Raw genomic sequence first — 14,261 nt, forward strand, 5'->3', positions numbered from 1 at the left:
AAGTACGTGATTTTCCACCATCTAATGCATTTGAAAAGACAGTCATTTTTGTTATTAGAACTTTTAAACACTAGTTTCATATGATAGCAGGGCATGAATCTGCAAATTTAATGCTCGGCAGAGCACCGAGCATCAAACACAGCGATGCTCGGTACTCAGTACTCTGTTTCTGGTTTGGCCCATCTCTGCTAAAGTTCGAACCAATAAAGTTCCTCGTATACGACCAACAGGGCATAAAGGTATTTTACACAACGATTACAGCAACAATGTTTTGAAGTACTCACAACAAACTGCGTTCATAGTTTCTCGCTCCTTGGGTAAAAAAGCCAATTCACAGTATTTCTAAACCTAGTTGGCAACTGCAAGCATCACTGGTTGTCAACAGTTCGAGAAAAAAACTCGCACGATACAAATAGGAAACTTCATATGTGGTAAACCGCTGTAATTGCCGTCAAACTGTGCCTAAAATTCAATGGTTTTCTGCACGTTAAAAATGTTCACACTTCGCTATGCATTATTGCAAAACTTAAGGCAGTGTATGCGGATAACACCATTGCTCTGAAGAATTGCTCTGAAGAAGCCCTACCGTTCTGGTGGGCGAAACGTTAGCAAAAATACAAGTTCTTGAAAAACCAACTAGTATTTTGTTTAGCGTTTCTCCAGTTGAATGACAAATTTGTTAAATAGATTGGTTTTACGAAAATATTTACGAAACAGTGGTCCTTAACCTGTTTCATATTGGGACGCCCTTTCCGAGATTTTCCAACAAAGCATGATATTTATAAAGAAAAAAAAATACCAAAACGTGTTAATGCGTACTTTCACAATCACACGTCGATGTGGCATTCAGCTTTTTACTGTACAGCCAGCCATTAAACTTGAGGTTTTGTTTAAATAAAGCCAGTTTCATATCGAGATCAACTTTCATACAAGTTCGTTCTTTTTTTGAGCCAAAAAGCCCCAGAAATCATGAAAAATTTTAGGATGTGAAAAACATTATCTTATCAACAACCCACCACGCAACTTTACACGCAAGCAAGTTTCGTTTTTTTTTATTTAAGTTCACTCAAAAGTTGTGCTAGGTTCGGACCGGAATTTGCACACGCAAAATATGTGAATTGATTTGTGTTTTTTTGCGACCATACATTCTGTAAGCCTGACTTTCAAAATAGTAAATTTTAATTTCGGGCCTAAATTAAGCTCGAAAATGCGGTTGTAGGGCGTATTTCCGAACCTAATTCTACACGCTTATACCACAAACGTTTTCAAAATATTTTTTGAACTTTTATAGTCGTCAATTCTGAGTCCCGGTTTTTCTGCTGCCCCGCATAAGCAGTTCTTGCGGCGAAGAATCAGTAGAAAAACTCGATCAATCCTAAGAAAAATTCGTCACCTTACTCTGCGATCGTGAGGTCAAACAGAATTTAAGAATTTGTTGCTTAAAATCGTGCGGTTATGGTTGAAGGATTCCTGTCTGGGGCTACGGTATATCAAAGGCAAGTTCGTTCGGATTGCGACAGTCTTGTCGATAGCGGGGTTGAATACGAAAGAACGTGGGTGTTGCATTTACTTCGTCACTTATTGCATAGGAGTACTGCATCTACAGTCTATAACACACTACTGTATATGCAAATATTGTAGGGCATTTAACACAATAACGAATTATACATTAATCGTTATGTTTCGTGACAACTATATAAGTAATTTCTTGTCGCACATGAGTCTAAAAGTTTGTCCCACTTTTGAAGGGTAATCATTTTCTTCTGCAATAAAAAAACAAAACTTATAAAGTCGTGATGTTAGCTTAAGGTTAACCCTTTAACACTTTTGGCATTTATTTAACGAAGTAAGAAAAGCTAAACAACGACGGAAATTAAACTGCGCTTAAATCGAACTAAACTGTTTAAGCAAAAAAGTGCAGTACAAAGTCATAAAACAGTAAAGAATTTTGTAAATTAGCGTGTGTTATAAAATCATAACCAAAGACGCGAAATTAAACGAATATAATAACTGTATTGAAATCCTTAGCCTAACTTATCAATTGTCTTGAAATAAGCGAAAGTTAAGATAAGCTGTGCAGCTAAAATGGAAATGGAAACTTCCCCTCAAGGTAAGAACTTTACAAGTAACCAATATTTTAAAAGTTTCGATTGAAAATTTAAATTGGAGTGTCATAACACTAGCTTTAGCAAGCGACTGCATTTGAACATGTTGTTGGTATATTTCGTTCCTAAAAAATGTAGAAATCCGTTTAACTGTTACCGTTTTAATGACCCCCGAGTTCCTGTTTTGACCGGTCCGCTCTATACTTCCCGACAAACTGACCCATTTAAGCATATGTTTCCATCCACATTCACTCTTGTGTTGTATTCGAGTGAGCATTCGTAATTTAGAGGATCAAAAGTTTCTGTGAAGTAAAAATGCTTTATTAGACTCGTATTTTTCGTTCCAGCACACGGTTAAACTTAAGTTTTAGATTGCTCAAAATTAGAATTATTGGAAAGCAATTTCTTTGTGATATTCGTTTTTTTGTTGTTGAAAAACAATCAATTTTAAAGTTACACTACAGTAATAAGCCGCAATATTATGTTAACCGATGATGCGCATACACAGAAATAGAGGATGTGCTCAAATAGGAATAATAATAATCCAAAGATGGCGCTATGCGAAAAAAATATCACTACAGATTATATGAGCATATTTATGTACAGCGAAATAGTTTTGTATGTTTGAATTAAAGGAACTGTTACATTATCGCGGTACCAATTATAAAAATCTAAGTTAATACAAAAGTTGTCTTTTCACAGGTTCTTCAGGTCTGAGTTCGATTATGGACGACATTTCTTCTGCTGCGATACCAGACGTCGATTTCAACGATAATTCAACTAATTCAGGTAAAATATGATAAGAAACAACATTAAGTGATTTGTCAATCATTTTATAATGTATCTGTTTCGCGTGGACATGAAAAAAGTTGAAAAATCGCAAAATGCAACAACAAATCTTTTTAAAATCATCTGTTTTAAGCGTAATTACCCACCAAGCAAATGTTGTATGTTTAACCCAGAGTTGTAAGTCGGGCCGGGCTTTTCGGGCTTAGTTTTTTCAAAAAGCGACTTGATTCGGGCCTGACTTCATACTATGTGTCCGTATTTTTTTAGATCAAATTTAACTAGCTAATTAGCCAATTGCTGGACCTAACCTAATATCAAAAAGCCTTAAAACGCCTTGTTCGAGACCAATTGTCTATTGTGTTTGTTGTCTTTGTCTTTACTGAGGCTTTATGTATAGGCCTGTCAATCAAACTTTTGGGCCTTAACGGGCTTTTCTAAAACGATTCGGGTTCGGGCCGGGTTTCGGGCTTGTACTTTCGGGTTCGGGTCGGGTTCGGGCTCCAATTTCAGGCCCGTTTACAACTCTGGTGTAACCCTTAATTTCGGATGTAACAATAAAATAAAACGTTAGGATTCGTAAAATGAGCCATAGGGTAACGTGCTACTTAAAGTCGATGAAAATCTTTGGTAAAAATCAGTTTTACATTGCACAGTCTAATCGGTTAAACCAGCGGCTCCCAATTTTTTTAAGTTTGCGTCACACTAACACCTAGTTTTCGCTGCACAACTTTGTAGGACAAAAAAGAAAATAAAAACAGAGAAAGACAGAATTTTGAACAACAGTGTGGTGCGTAAGACTGCTTGTGGTTTTAAATAAGATTTAATAACGATTCTAAGGTTGTCGTACACTGCGCACTCAGCAAACTAACATTTCGCGACACAGTTCAAAAATCGCTTGTTTTAACGCTAAAACCGCATTAACCAAAGAAAGAAATATAATTTGCGCTTAAGTCGGTGAAGCAAGCAGTGATATACGCTCCAGCTTTTATCCAAACTATTGAAAGCTATGTAACATATAAATGGAAATTATTCTACGCCAGGATTTTAAGCAAAATTACTACAAAGTGTTTACTGACACAAGCGGTTTTATTTGCAGGTGTCAAGCCGAAGAAAACGCTGAAAGAAATGGTTTCAAAACTACGACCGGACGCAAAACAAGGTATATATAAAACAACATAGTGAAATGTGTACATTTGAGGTAACATAGGTTTAAAAGGTATTTAGAAACTGAGATTTTGCGGTGAATACGATTCATTATGAAGATTTCTCTTTCTACATCTCCTAATCCGGACTTTTTACGTTACAATAGCAAATTTGTGCATCAAGCCATGCTGCAGTTACGTGTTGGTTTATAACAACTGTTTACTATTGACAGCTAGTTACACTGTATATTTGGCCTCCGTTTATAATATTATATAACGTAGACACTCGGTTAACATTTTAGAAAGTTTTAAAACTTGACAGAAGAATAAAGTTTTAATGCGGTTGTCAAACTAACACGTTTCGCGTCTAGCAAAATTGGGAGTGTTAAAAGATTCCATTTTAAACATTTTCGTCACAATGAGATTTTGTCAACAAAAATCCGTTATTATTCAGGCGGGCCAAAACCCTTTTCTGCGAATTCGGTTTTCAGCCCGAAATAGCAAAATTCTTCTGCTAGCTAGAGGGGAACCCAAAATGAACAAAACATTACTGCTTAGCTAGAGGGAAGCCCGAAATGAACAAAACGTTACTGCTGCGAAAAATATCATTTTGCATGGCTCGCTGAAACCGTTTGCAGCCCTACCTCTTGCAACGCACAAACACAACACACGCGTAAGGCACGACCATGTTGCAAAAACAACTGACATCCAACCGGTTGATTTAGTGGGTTTGGTCGTATTCTAGTTAATTATACCGTAACCAAATACCGGAAATTACAGACCACAAAGCATAGCGGTTATGTTACGTCAATAAAGTGCTTTCTTACGTCATAATATGGATAATGGCGGATATGTAATTGTTTGAAAGCAAATGTACGCTTGAAAAGTAACAATTTAAGAAATATAAAACACATTTAACCATTTAGGGAACTAATTGAACTTATGTTTTGGAAATATGTTTTCAGCTAAAAAGGCGATTGGGACGATTTCAAATCTTGCCGCAGGAGGCGAAATAATAGAAAATGGTGAGTTACGAAGTTATTTGGGTTGAGTTGCGAAAATACCTTTTAGGTATTTGTTTACATTAAACTACCGTTTTACTTTTTCAGTAAAAAGCGCGGCTGAAACGGCTTTAAATATGGCGCCCGAGGAACAAATGCCGAGCGAAAATCCCAACATATTGCCTGGGTTAGAAGCTCTGGGAGAAAAGAATCCACACTTTCAAGAAGCCAAAAGTAAGTCGAAGGCTTTACATCAAATGGCTCTGAAAAATGGCACTAGCGGCCTCTGGGGGTGTTTGTAATGTTAAAGGGGGCGGGAATAAATGATCAATCGGGAAGCGTTGGGCAGTTGGAACAAAACACGGTGGCAAGGACAACATATATCTGGGAGTATAAAGCCTAAACAATCATCAACTTTTTTCTGTTGATTACGGGGTTACAAATAAGTTTAAGAAAAACATTCTTGCAAAGAATATAATGGTCAAAACGGATGCAAAAACGTTTCAGCAAATGTTCACGCAATCATTAGAGCTGTAATGCGACTCACTTATAAAAAATCAAATATAAAACAGTCAACCAACAAATAAAATATATTTTGTGAAACGGTTTTTACACATTTTTTGTTGTTTAGGTTTTAATCCTAAAAAGGCGTTTCAAGATGCAACGTCCAAAATTCGACTGGAACCCGAAAAAGGTAAAAAATATTCGAACCTTACATTACATGCAATACATTGTATTCATTTACTTACTATCGTTTTATTGCAGTTAAAAATGCGGCAACGGCATTTGGATCTTTAGTTTCCAGTCTACAGGACGCTAACTCTGGTAAGGACTTTAAATGCGTTTGATGTGGAAAACAATAACGTGTTTGTTAATATGCACTGGCAAAGCCGTTTTACAAAAACATCAAAGTAAGAGCGCGAGCGCTGTATGTAGTAAATGCGTTGTATTACAGAGGCACACAACCTTTCCGCTTTTAACACAAATTGGCTTATCTAAGACGCTTATAATGAGATAACAGCTACCGGTAAAATTGACAAGTCATTTTAGTCGCGTTTTCGTGTTGCAGAAAAAAGTATTTGAAACATTGATGTACCAATAACAAAAAAAGAGAGTTGCACCTCAGCACTTTGCTAAAATACTTGTAGAGGTCCACACTGCATTTAAATTCAAAACGTCTCCGCAGGCCGAATAACGTTTATTCAGTGGTCCACATTTGCACGCGGGTCGCATGATACACAACCTATGTTCAAATAAAATAACACCTGCTTTAAAAGCCAAATGTCTATCAATACCTTTTATCACGACCGGCACGTATCTTTCAACATGAATATTCGTGGACGCATAAATTTGTACCTGGGGGCTCATATGATCGTACGTTCTGCCCCCTTGCTTTATTGGGAGCTGTTGTCTTCAACGAAAAAAATTAGCACAATAGCTCGGACAAGAACGGTTATTGAAGGGTTTACAGCAAAATATATTTACTGCATTGAATTTACCGCTGTACCGAAATTTTGTTGCGATCGGCAACTAAGAAAAAAATATGTAAATTGTGTTGTACCTTTTTTAAACACCTATTTTCGTTTTAGCTTCGGATGTGCTCGATTCAGTGCAAACCCTCCGACATACTTTAAAGACAGATCCAACCAGTAAGTTAACAAACCATGAATAAACGATCGTATCAGGTGCTTATCGGTTGAAAAGATAATTACTGACTAAGCCTAGAAAAGTAAATTACGCAGTTTAATTGAAAAATATTGCAAAACTTATTATTCCAAAAATATGTTTTGCTAGTAAAGAGAAATCTAAATTTGTGACTAAATATCATAGAGTTTCAAAAAATGTTTAGCAAAAAACAAGCCCTTTATGATTTGGTTACTATTTTAAAGGTGATGATGTTGAAGGAGGAAATGGTGGCCAACCTTCTCAAAACGGTATGTTATATTGCAAATAACAGTATTGCGGCCGTTTGGGAAATACAGTACAACTATACGAAGGTTAAAAATTCCATCTACAATCACTTTTTGCAGTACACCTAGGAAATACAGCCACAACACAGAAAAAATGCTGCTCTGCTTTAGCTACGACAAGAAACGGCAGTCCCACGATTTCTGACCAGTCGTTTTAACATTGCGGATATATTTTTAACTTTTAAGCTATATTACTCCTGTAAGGCAATGGGATTATCATACGAATAAAGACCATAACTATTTCAAAACGATTCTGCAACTGTAAGCAGCATTCTTAAAACAAAATAACTGGCTTCTAGTTTGTCACTGAAACTAATTAAGTAGCTGAAATCATCGCCAAAAAACATCATGTTAACCCAGATTGGAAAGAATGGCCTGCGCGGAGGATTTATCCGCCGCGCAATATTTCGGATTTCCCCTTGTAATCCGCGCAAATTTAGGCTTTTTACGTGTAATCCGCGCAAACAAATGTTGTCCGCGCAACTTAGCACAGCTTTCGTAGGTAACTATAATAAACTTTTTTAAACTTTTGAATGAAGCTTTTCTTGTAAATCATAGTGGGGCTGTTGGTGCCTTACAGCACGAAACACTGTCTGTAGTTAATACTTGGTGTGTAATACAATTGGTGTAATATTATTTTAGCAAAAAAAAAATGTAAAATACACGCCACAACTACCGTTTTACTTTTTCAGTAAAAAGCGCGGCTGAAACGGCTTTAAATATGGCGCCCGAGGAACAAATGCCAAACGAAAATCCCAACATATTGCCTGGGTTAGAAGCTCTGGGAGAAAAGAATCCACACTTTCAAGAAGCCAAAAGTAAGTCGAAGGCTTTACATCAAATGGCTCTGAAAAATGGCACTAGCGGCCTCTGGGGGTGTTTGTAATGTTAAAGGGGGCGAGAATAAATGATCAATCGGGAAGCGTTGGGCAGTTGGAACAAAACACGGTGGCAAGGACAATATATATCTGGGAGTATAAAGCCTAAACAATCATGAACTTTTTTCTGTTGATTACGGGGTTACAAATAAGTTTAAGAAAAACATTCTTGCAAAGAATATAATGGTCAAAACGGATGCAAAAACGTTTCAGCAAATGTTCACGCAATCATTAGAGCTGTAATGCGACTCACTTATAAAAAATCAAATATAAAACAGTCAACCAACACATAAAATATATTTTGTGAAACGGTTTTTACACATTTTTTGTTGTTTAGGTTTTAATCCTAAAAAGGCGTTTCAGGATGCAACGTCGAAAATTCGACTGGAACCCGAAAAAGGTAAAAAATATTCGAACCTTACATTACATGCAATACATTGTATTCATTTACTTACTATCGTTTTATTGCAGTTAAAAATGCGGCAACGGCATTTGGATCTTTAGTTTCCAGTCTACAGGACGCTAACTCTGGTAAGGACTTTAAATGCGTTTGATGTGGAAAACAATAACGTGTTTGTTAATATGCACTGGCAAAGCCGTTTTACAAAAACATCAAAGTAAGAGCGCGAGGGCTGTATGTAGTAAATGCGTTGTATTACAGAGGCACACAACTTTTCCGCCTTTAACACAAATTGGCTTATCTAAGACGCTTATAATGAGATAACAGCTACCGGTAAAATTGACAAGTCATTTTAGTCGCGTTTTCGTGTTGCAGAAAAAAGTATTTGAAACATTGATGTACCAATAACAAAAAAAGAGAGTTGCACCTCAGCACTTTGCTAAAATACTTGTAGAGGTCCACACTGCATTTAAATTCAAAACGTCTCCGCAGGCCGAATAACGTTTATTCAGTGGTCCACATTTGCACGCGGGTCGCATGATACACAACCTATGTTCAAATAAAATAACACCTGCTTTAAAAGCCAAATGTCTATCAATACCTTTTATCACGACCGGCACGGGGGCCATATGATCGTACGTTCTGCCCCTTGCTTTATTGGGAGCTGTAGTCTTCAACGAAAAAAATTAGCACAATAGCTCGGACAAGAACGGTTATTGAAGGGTTTACAGCAAAATATATTTACTGCATTGAATTTACCGCTGTACCGAAATTTTGTAGCGATCGGCAACTAAGAAAAAAATATGAAAATTGTGTTGTACCTTTTTTAAACACCTATTTTCGTTTTAGCTTCGGATGTGCTCGATTCAGTGCAAACCCTCCGACATACTTTAAAGACAGATCCAACCAGTAAGTTAACAAACCGTGAATAAACGATCGCATCAGGTGCTTATCGGTTGAAAAGATAATTACTGACCAAGCCTAGAAAAGTAAATTACGCAGTTTAACTGAAAAATATTGCGAAACTTATTATTCCAAAAATATTTTTGCCAGTAAAGAGAAATCTAAATTTGTGACTAAAATATTTAGCAAAAAACAAGCCCTTTGTGATGTGGTTATTATTTTAAAGGTGATGATGTTGAAGGAGGAAATGATGGCCAACCTTCTCAAAATGGTATGTTATATTGCAAATAACAGTATTGCGGCCGTTTGGGAAATACAGTACAACTATACGAAGGTTAAAAATTCCATCTACAATCACTTTTTGCAGTACACCTAGGAAATACAGCCACAACACAGAAAAAATGCTGCTCTGCTTTAGCTACGACAAGAAACGGCAGTCCCACGATTTCTGACCAGTCGTTTTAACATTGCGGATATATTTTTAACTTTTAAGCTATATTACTCCTGTAAGGCAATGGAATTATCATACGAATAAAGACCATAACTATTTCAAAACGATTCTGCAACTGTAAGCAGCATTCTTAAAACAAAATAACTGGCTTCTAGTTTGTCACTGAAACTAATTAAGTAGCTGAAATCATCGCCAAAAAACATCATGTTAACCCAGATTGGAAAGAATGGCCTGCGCGGAGGATTTATCCGCCGCGCAATATTTTGGATTTCCCCTTGTAATCCGCGCAAATTTAGGCTTTTTACGTGTAATCCGCGCAAACAAATGTTGTCCGCGCAACTTAGCACAGCTTTCGTAGGTAACTATAATAAACTTTTTTAAACTTTTAGTTTTTCATTGCACAATGCAGTTCTATGTCGTCACAAGCGTTATTCGCGAACAATCCGCGTAAATCAGTCAAGCCCATCGAAAATTACCGATCGTCACGCTTGAAATAACATTTCTATTTCACTAACGTAATCATTAAAAGTACATTTATCTGTATTTTTAGGACGTAGTTTGACTATTAAAGTGACTGTCGGCTGGGCAAGTTGCATAAAATAATGTTTTCTGCATGACATATTCTAATTACTGACAGTTAAGAGCAGTTTGACAATCATAAACTATCCTTACAAACAAATCAGCAAAATGTTTGAATCGTTATGAAAATTGTAGAATCTAGCAGAACAGCTGCGTGCGCAATAGAGCAAAACTGAAGATTCGTTGTGTTTATTACTTTATTTAGTTGTTCTTTTTGTCGGCTGGATAGTCTTGTAGGCGTTACATACAAATTGCGTTAATCGTTAAATCCACCTGTCAATCAAAAGTCTATCAATCCGCGCAGAAAATTGTAATTCCGCGCAAAAATCCGCGCAATTATTTTGACGAAAAAAATATCCTCCGCGCAAAAATAAAACTTTCCAATCTGGATGTTAACTACCGCAATACGCGAGCTTATGCACACAAACCGTTTCTGCCAATAAATCAAACCACCCACTCTCACACGCGAACATACTGCTGCAAAGACTAAAACCTGTCGCTTTAAGAACTTTATGTAGCGCAAAATTTAAACTAAATGTTAGACTTTAAATTTAACCCTTCCGCTGGTTTTAAGCTGTTTCAAAACAAACCTTTACTGTAAGTGTCTTGAACACAAATTGCGGCAGCCTTTCAGCAAAACAGGCACACCTCGTCATTTTATCAGCAGGCGTTTTTATTTAACACTTCCAGCGAAAAGCACCGACACACAAATCAGCTGATTAAAAATGGCGCGCGCAAAATTAATGAACTGTGACGAACAAGTGCTGCTAAATTAATGTCGAAAATAAAATCAACACGTAGTAATTGTAAAATGTTTTACAGATATAGACTAAGTAGGATGTGACTTCTTGCATGTACCACAACACTAACAAACATATAAACTATCTGAATACTACAATGAACATTTTATAAACTGCAAACAAGGTTTTGGAAATACGGTAACAGCATTTTCAAACGTTTGCACAAAATGCATTCAAGGAAAACACCAGTTCTCTAAAAACTAAAAACGTGGGATTAGCCTAAACAGAATTGTTACCAACTAATAAAAAGCCCAATTCACAAGACTAGTGGGTGATTCTAAGATTGTATTTTACCAATTTGCAAATCATTTTAAATCAACCCTAAACCTACAATGCTTTTTACAGACAAAGGGTTCTTCGGCATGTTCAAACCACCAGATAAATCAGACGACCCAGATGCAGAAGATTCAGAAGACGGCAAAAAGAAGAAAATTTGTACCAAGTGGAGAATAGCCTCCATGTTATTTACTGTACTCTCTTGGGCTGGAATCCTTACACTGGGCTACTTTGTAAGAACAATGTGTTTGTACAATGGATTGTTTGCAAGACAATACTTGACAGACAAACCAATAATGGGCATTGTTTAACGAGCTTGATTAAAAACAAATTTGCTAAGGAGTTTGCATACAGTAAAACATCGTTTCTTTGGTTACCAGTTAAATCGTAAACTCGTAGTTCCATTCGTGGAACCACTGGTTTAAGCAGTACCGTAAGCTTACACCACACTTTTTAAGTTTTTACAAACCTTGGCAACAGGTATTGCAGAAAGTTTGGAAATAGAATGACTTTGCTGTAAAAAAAGCTCATTAAACACACTTTACAATAATGCGTTAAAATCTAAAAGCAAAAAAACTATGAAGGCAGGATAAAACTTAATAGTTATGACTATTTTTTAATTGCAAAAACAAGTGTAAAAAAACTTATTTTCGTTTACAGAATATTCAAGCAAGATTGGACAGAGGACGCAGTAAGTCGATGTTTTTTACACCATTAAAGGGCAATTTCGCTATGTTCCGCTTAAGGGGGTGTAATCGCCAAATAAATTGATGGCAATCCATTTATGATGACAGTAGCATTCACAAATCAGACAGAAACAGAAATTTTAAATTGCCTGTGGTCATGTAGACAAACTTTTCTAATGATGTTTGAAATTAAAATGGCGTCTATTTTCAAATTGTTGCATTTCTGTAGTTTCTGACCTTTGGTTACTGTAAAACAAAAACACTTTTAATATCTCTTCACAGGTGATTTGCTGACATGTAGTGCAATCCAAACGTTTCCCTCTTTGGACCCAATTAGATCTGGTATCTACACAATGAGAGGCCGCGATGGCACCGAATTCCAAGCCTTCTGTGACATGGACACGGGCGGGGGAGGCTGGACTCTTGTTGCATCGATCCACGATAATAATCCTGGCCAAAGTGGCCGCTGTACGGTCGGTGATCGATGGTCCAGTGAACAGGGCAACACCGACACCCGCCCGAATGGTGATGGAAATTGGGCAAATCTCAACACTTTCGGCAGTATTGTGTCGGCCACTAGCGACGATTACAAAAGTCAAAGTAAGTTGGGCAGGAACTTGACCGAATGGTCCTGCGCGCCTTACCCATATCCCCATATACAGACATAAAAACCTTCATCGGGATTCGTTTCCGGGAGTGTCCTGGGTTCGAACCCCGTGAAAAAAATACATAATAATAAAAAAAGAAGAGTCAAAGTAAAAAAAAAACAGTAAAAAAGGAAAGATTCTGAGCGCCTGACGCATATACAGAAAAACTGATTTAGATTGTCCGATAATGTACTCATATGTTTGCCCTATTATTTTCCCAAAACTGGAGTATTAGATCTAAAAAATGGCTTAAAATGTTTTTTCAGCATATTTTAACATTGAAGCGAGTGATATTATGATCTGGCAAGTTCCTAACGACACACCGTTTCATGAATGGTCACAAGCATCGTATCTTCGCTACCGCACAACAACTGGCTTTCTGCGTGAATATGGCGGGAACCTGTACAGCTTGTTCCGAGATTTTTATCCACTCATGTCGCGGAGTTTCACCGAAAACGGCCCGAGCGTTGAAGTTCATATTGACAAGGGGAATATGTCTTCCATCGTTTCTAACTTTGGAGCCAACGTTCAAAGCAGCCTGAACCCTGGATATATACAGGTGAGATATAGGAGTTTATATATACCAAGTCTATTTTTGTCTGTGTTTCAGTTTGTGGACTTAAATGAATCGGTTTCATGCGACCACAACCACCTCAAGACATACAAAAATAATGTTGTACTCAATATTGTTTTCCTCAATTGGCATTTTAGTTGAGTTTATCTCGCTTGGTAAAAAAATGGCGGCACAATTGCACTTAAACAATCACAAAATCGGAAATAGCTGCGCAACCTTAAACAAATGAGTCACAATTGGTGAATGCAGCGAAACCGTACTATTAGGCGTTAGGTGACTGAGGCTCACCAGAAAGTGAGGTTGGCGCATTGTGGGTAAACACGATAGTCGATTAAAAGCTAAAGTCAGGAAACAGAGTGGTTCGCTATTAGTTCTGGGCAAAAACGTATCCAGAACTGAAAAGAGGTGCTCCGCCGCAAAAACTACAAACCGATTCCAGTAATTATTGTGTTACTAAAGTATTTTTTGTATGTCTGTTTGGACTTTGAAACAGTGTACAGTGCGCACTGTCTGCAGCTTACAAAAATACCACGTACCTAAATACGTTTGCCTGCAAAGCAGTTTTTTGTTTGGTTGTTGTTGTGTTTTTCGGGTTTATTTAATTATTTTTTAGTCCTACTTCCTTGCAATTCTGCGATAGCTATTCCCAAAGTTACATTTTGTTGTTTTTAACAGTTTCGTGCCATCAACGAACATGGGGACCCTTACGCCTTGTGTCCGGGAGTAACATTTGATCAAGGAACAGCACATATAGAACATGCATGTATTGGATCAACTGGTTATAACTTCCACCCACTGACATGTGGCGACTTTGCCGGTTTTGACTCAATATATTCTAATTATAAAGCAAGTGATCAATTAATTTCCACAACCTTTCTTATTTTTTATCGTTAAATATTTGTTGTAGGCCTAAATTCTTTTGACATTGTTAATATGTTTATATCAAACTTTCTCTTTAATGTGGCTATTTGTTTTTTCCTTCTTGTTCTGCTTTAGTATTGTGCTCAAGTAAAAAAAAACCTAGTTCAACTGACAACAATCTTCAACAATTAATAAAACA

At 37.0% G+C, this 14,261-nt stretch overlaps 1 protein-coding gene across 1 annotated transcript; it reads left to right on the plus strand.

Moving 5' to 3' along the window:
• Positions 1-2,085: 2,085 nt before the first annotated feature.
• LOC145211714 (uncharacterized) lies at positions 2,086-14,201 on the plus strand. Its single transcript, XM_080080058.1, has 19 exons — positions 2,086-2,110; positions 2,808-2,894; positions 3,991-4,053; positions 5,002-5,061; positions 5,146-5,271; positions 5,669-5,731; positions 5,803-5,862; positions 6,627-6,686; positions 6,927-6,971; positions 7,700-7,825; positions 8,223-8,285; positions 8,357-8,416; positions 9,135-9,194; positions 9,415-9,459; positions 11,364-11,527; positions 11,955-11,985; positions 12,263-12,580; positions 12,894-13,186; positions 13,877-14,201. The coding sequence occupies exons 1-19, from the start codon at positions 2,086-2,088 to the stop codon at positions 14,093-14,095; spliced, it is 1,968 nt and encodes a 655-aa protein (XP_079936184.1). The 3' UTR covers positions 14,096-14,201.
• The last annotated feature ends 60 nt before the right edge of the window (positions 14,202-14,261 follow it).

Source organism: Phallusia mammillata, chromosome 1 (genome assembly GCF_965637545.1).
Source record: "Phallusia mammillata chromosome 1, kaPhaMamm4.hap1.1, whole genome shotgun sequence".
In the NCBI taxonomy this organism is placed as follows: Eukaryota; Metazoa; Chordata; class Ascidiacea; order Phlebobranchia; family Ascidiidae; genus Phallusia; species Phallusia mammillata.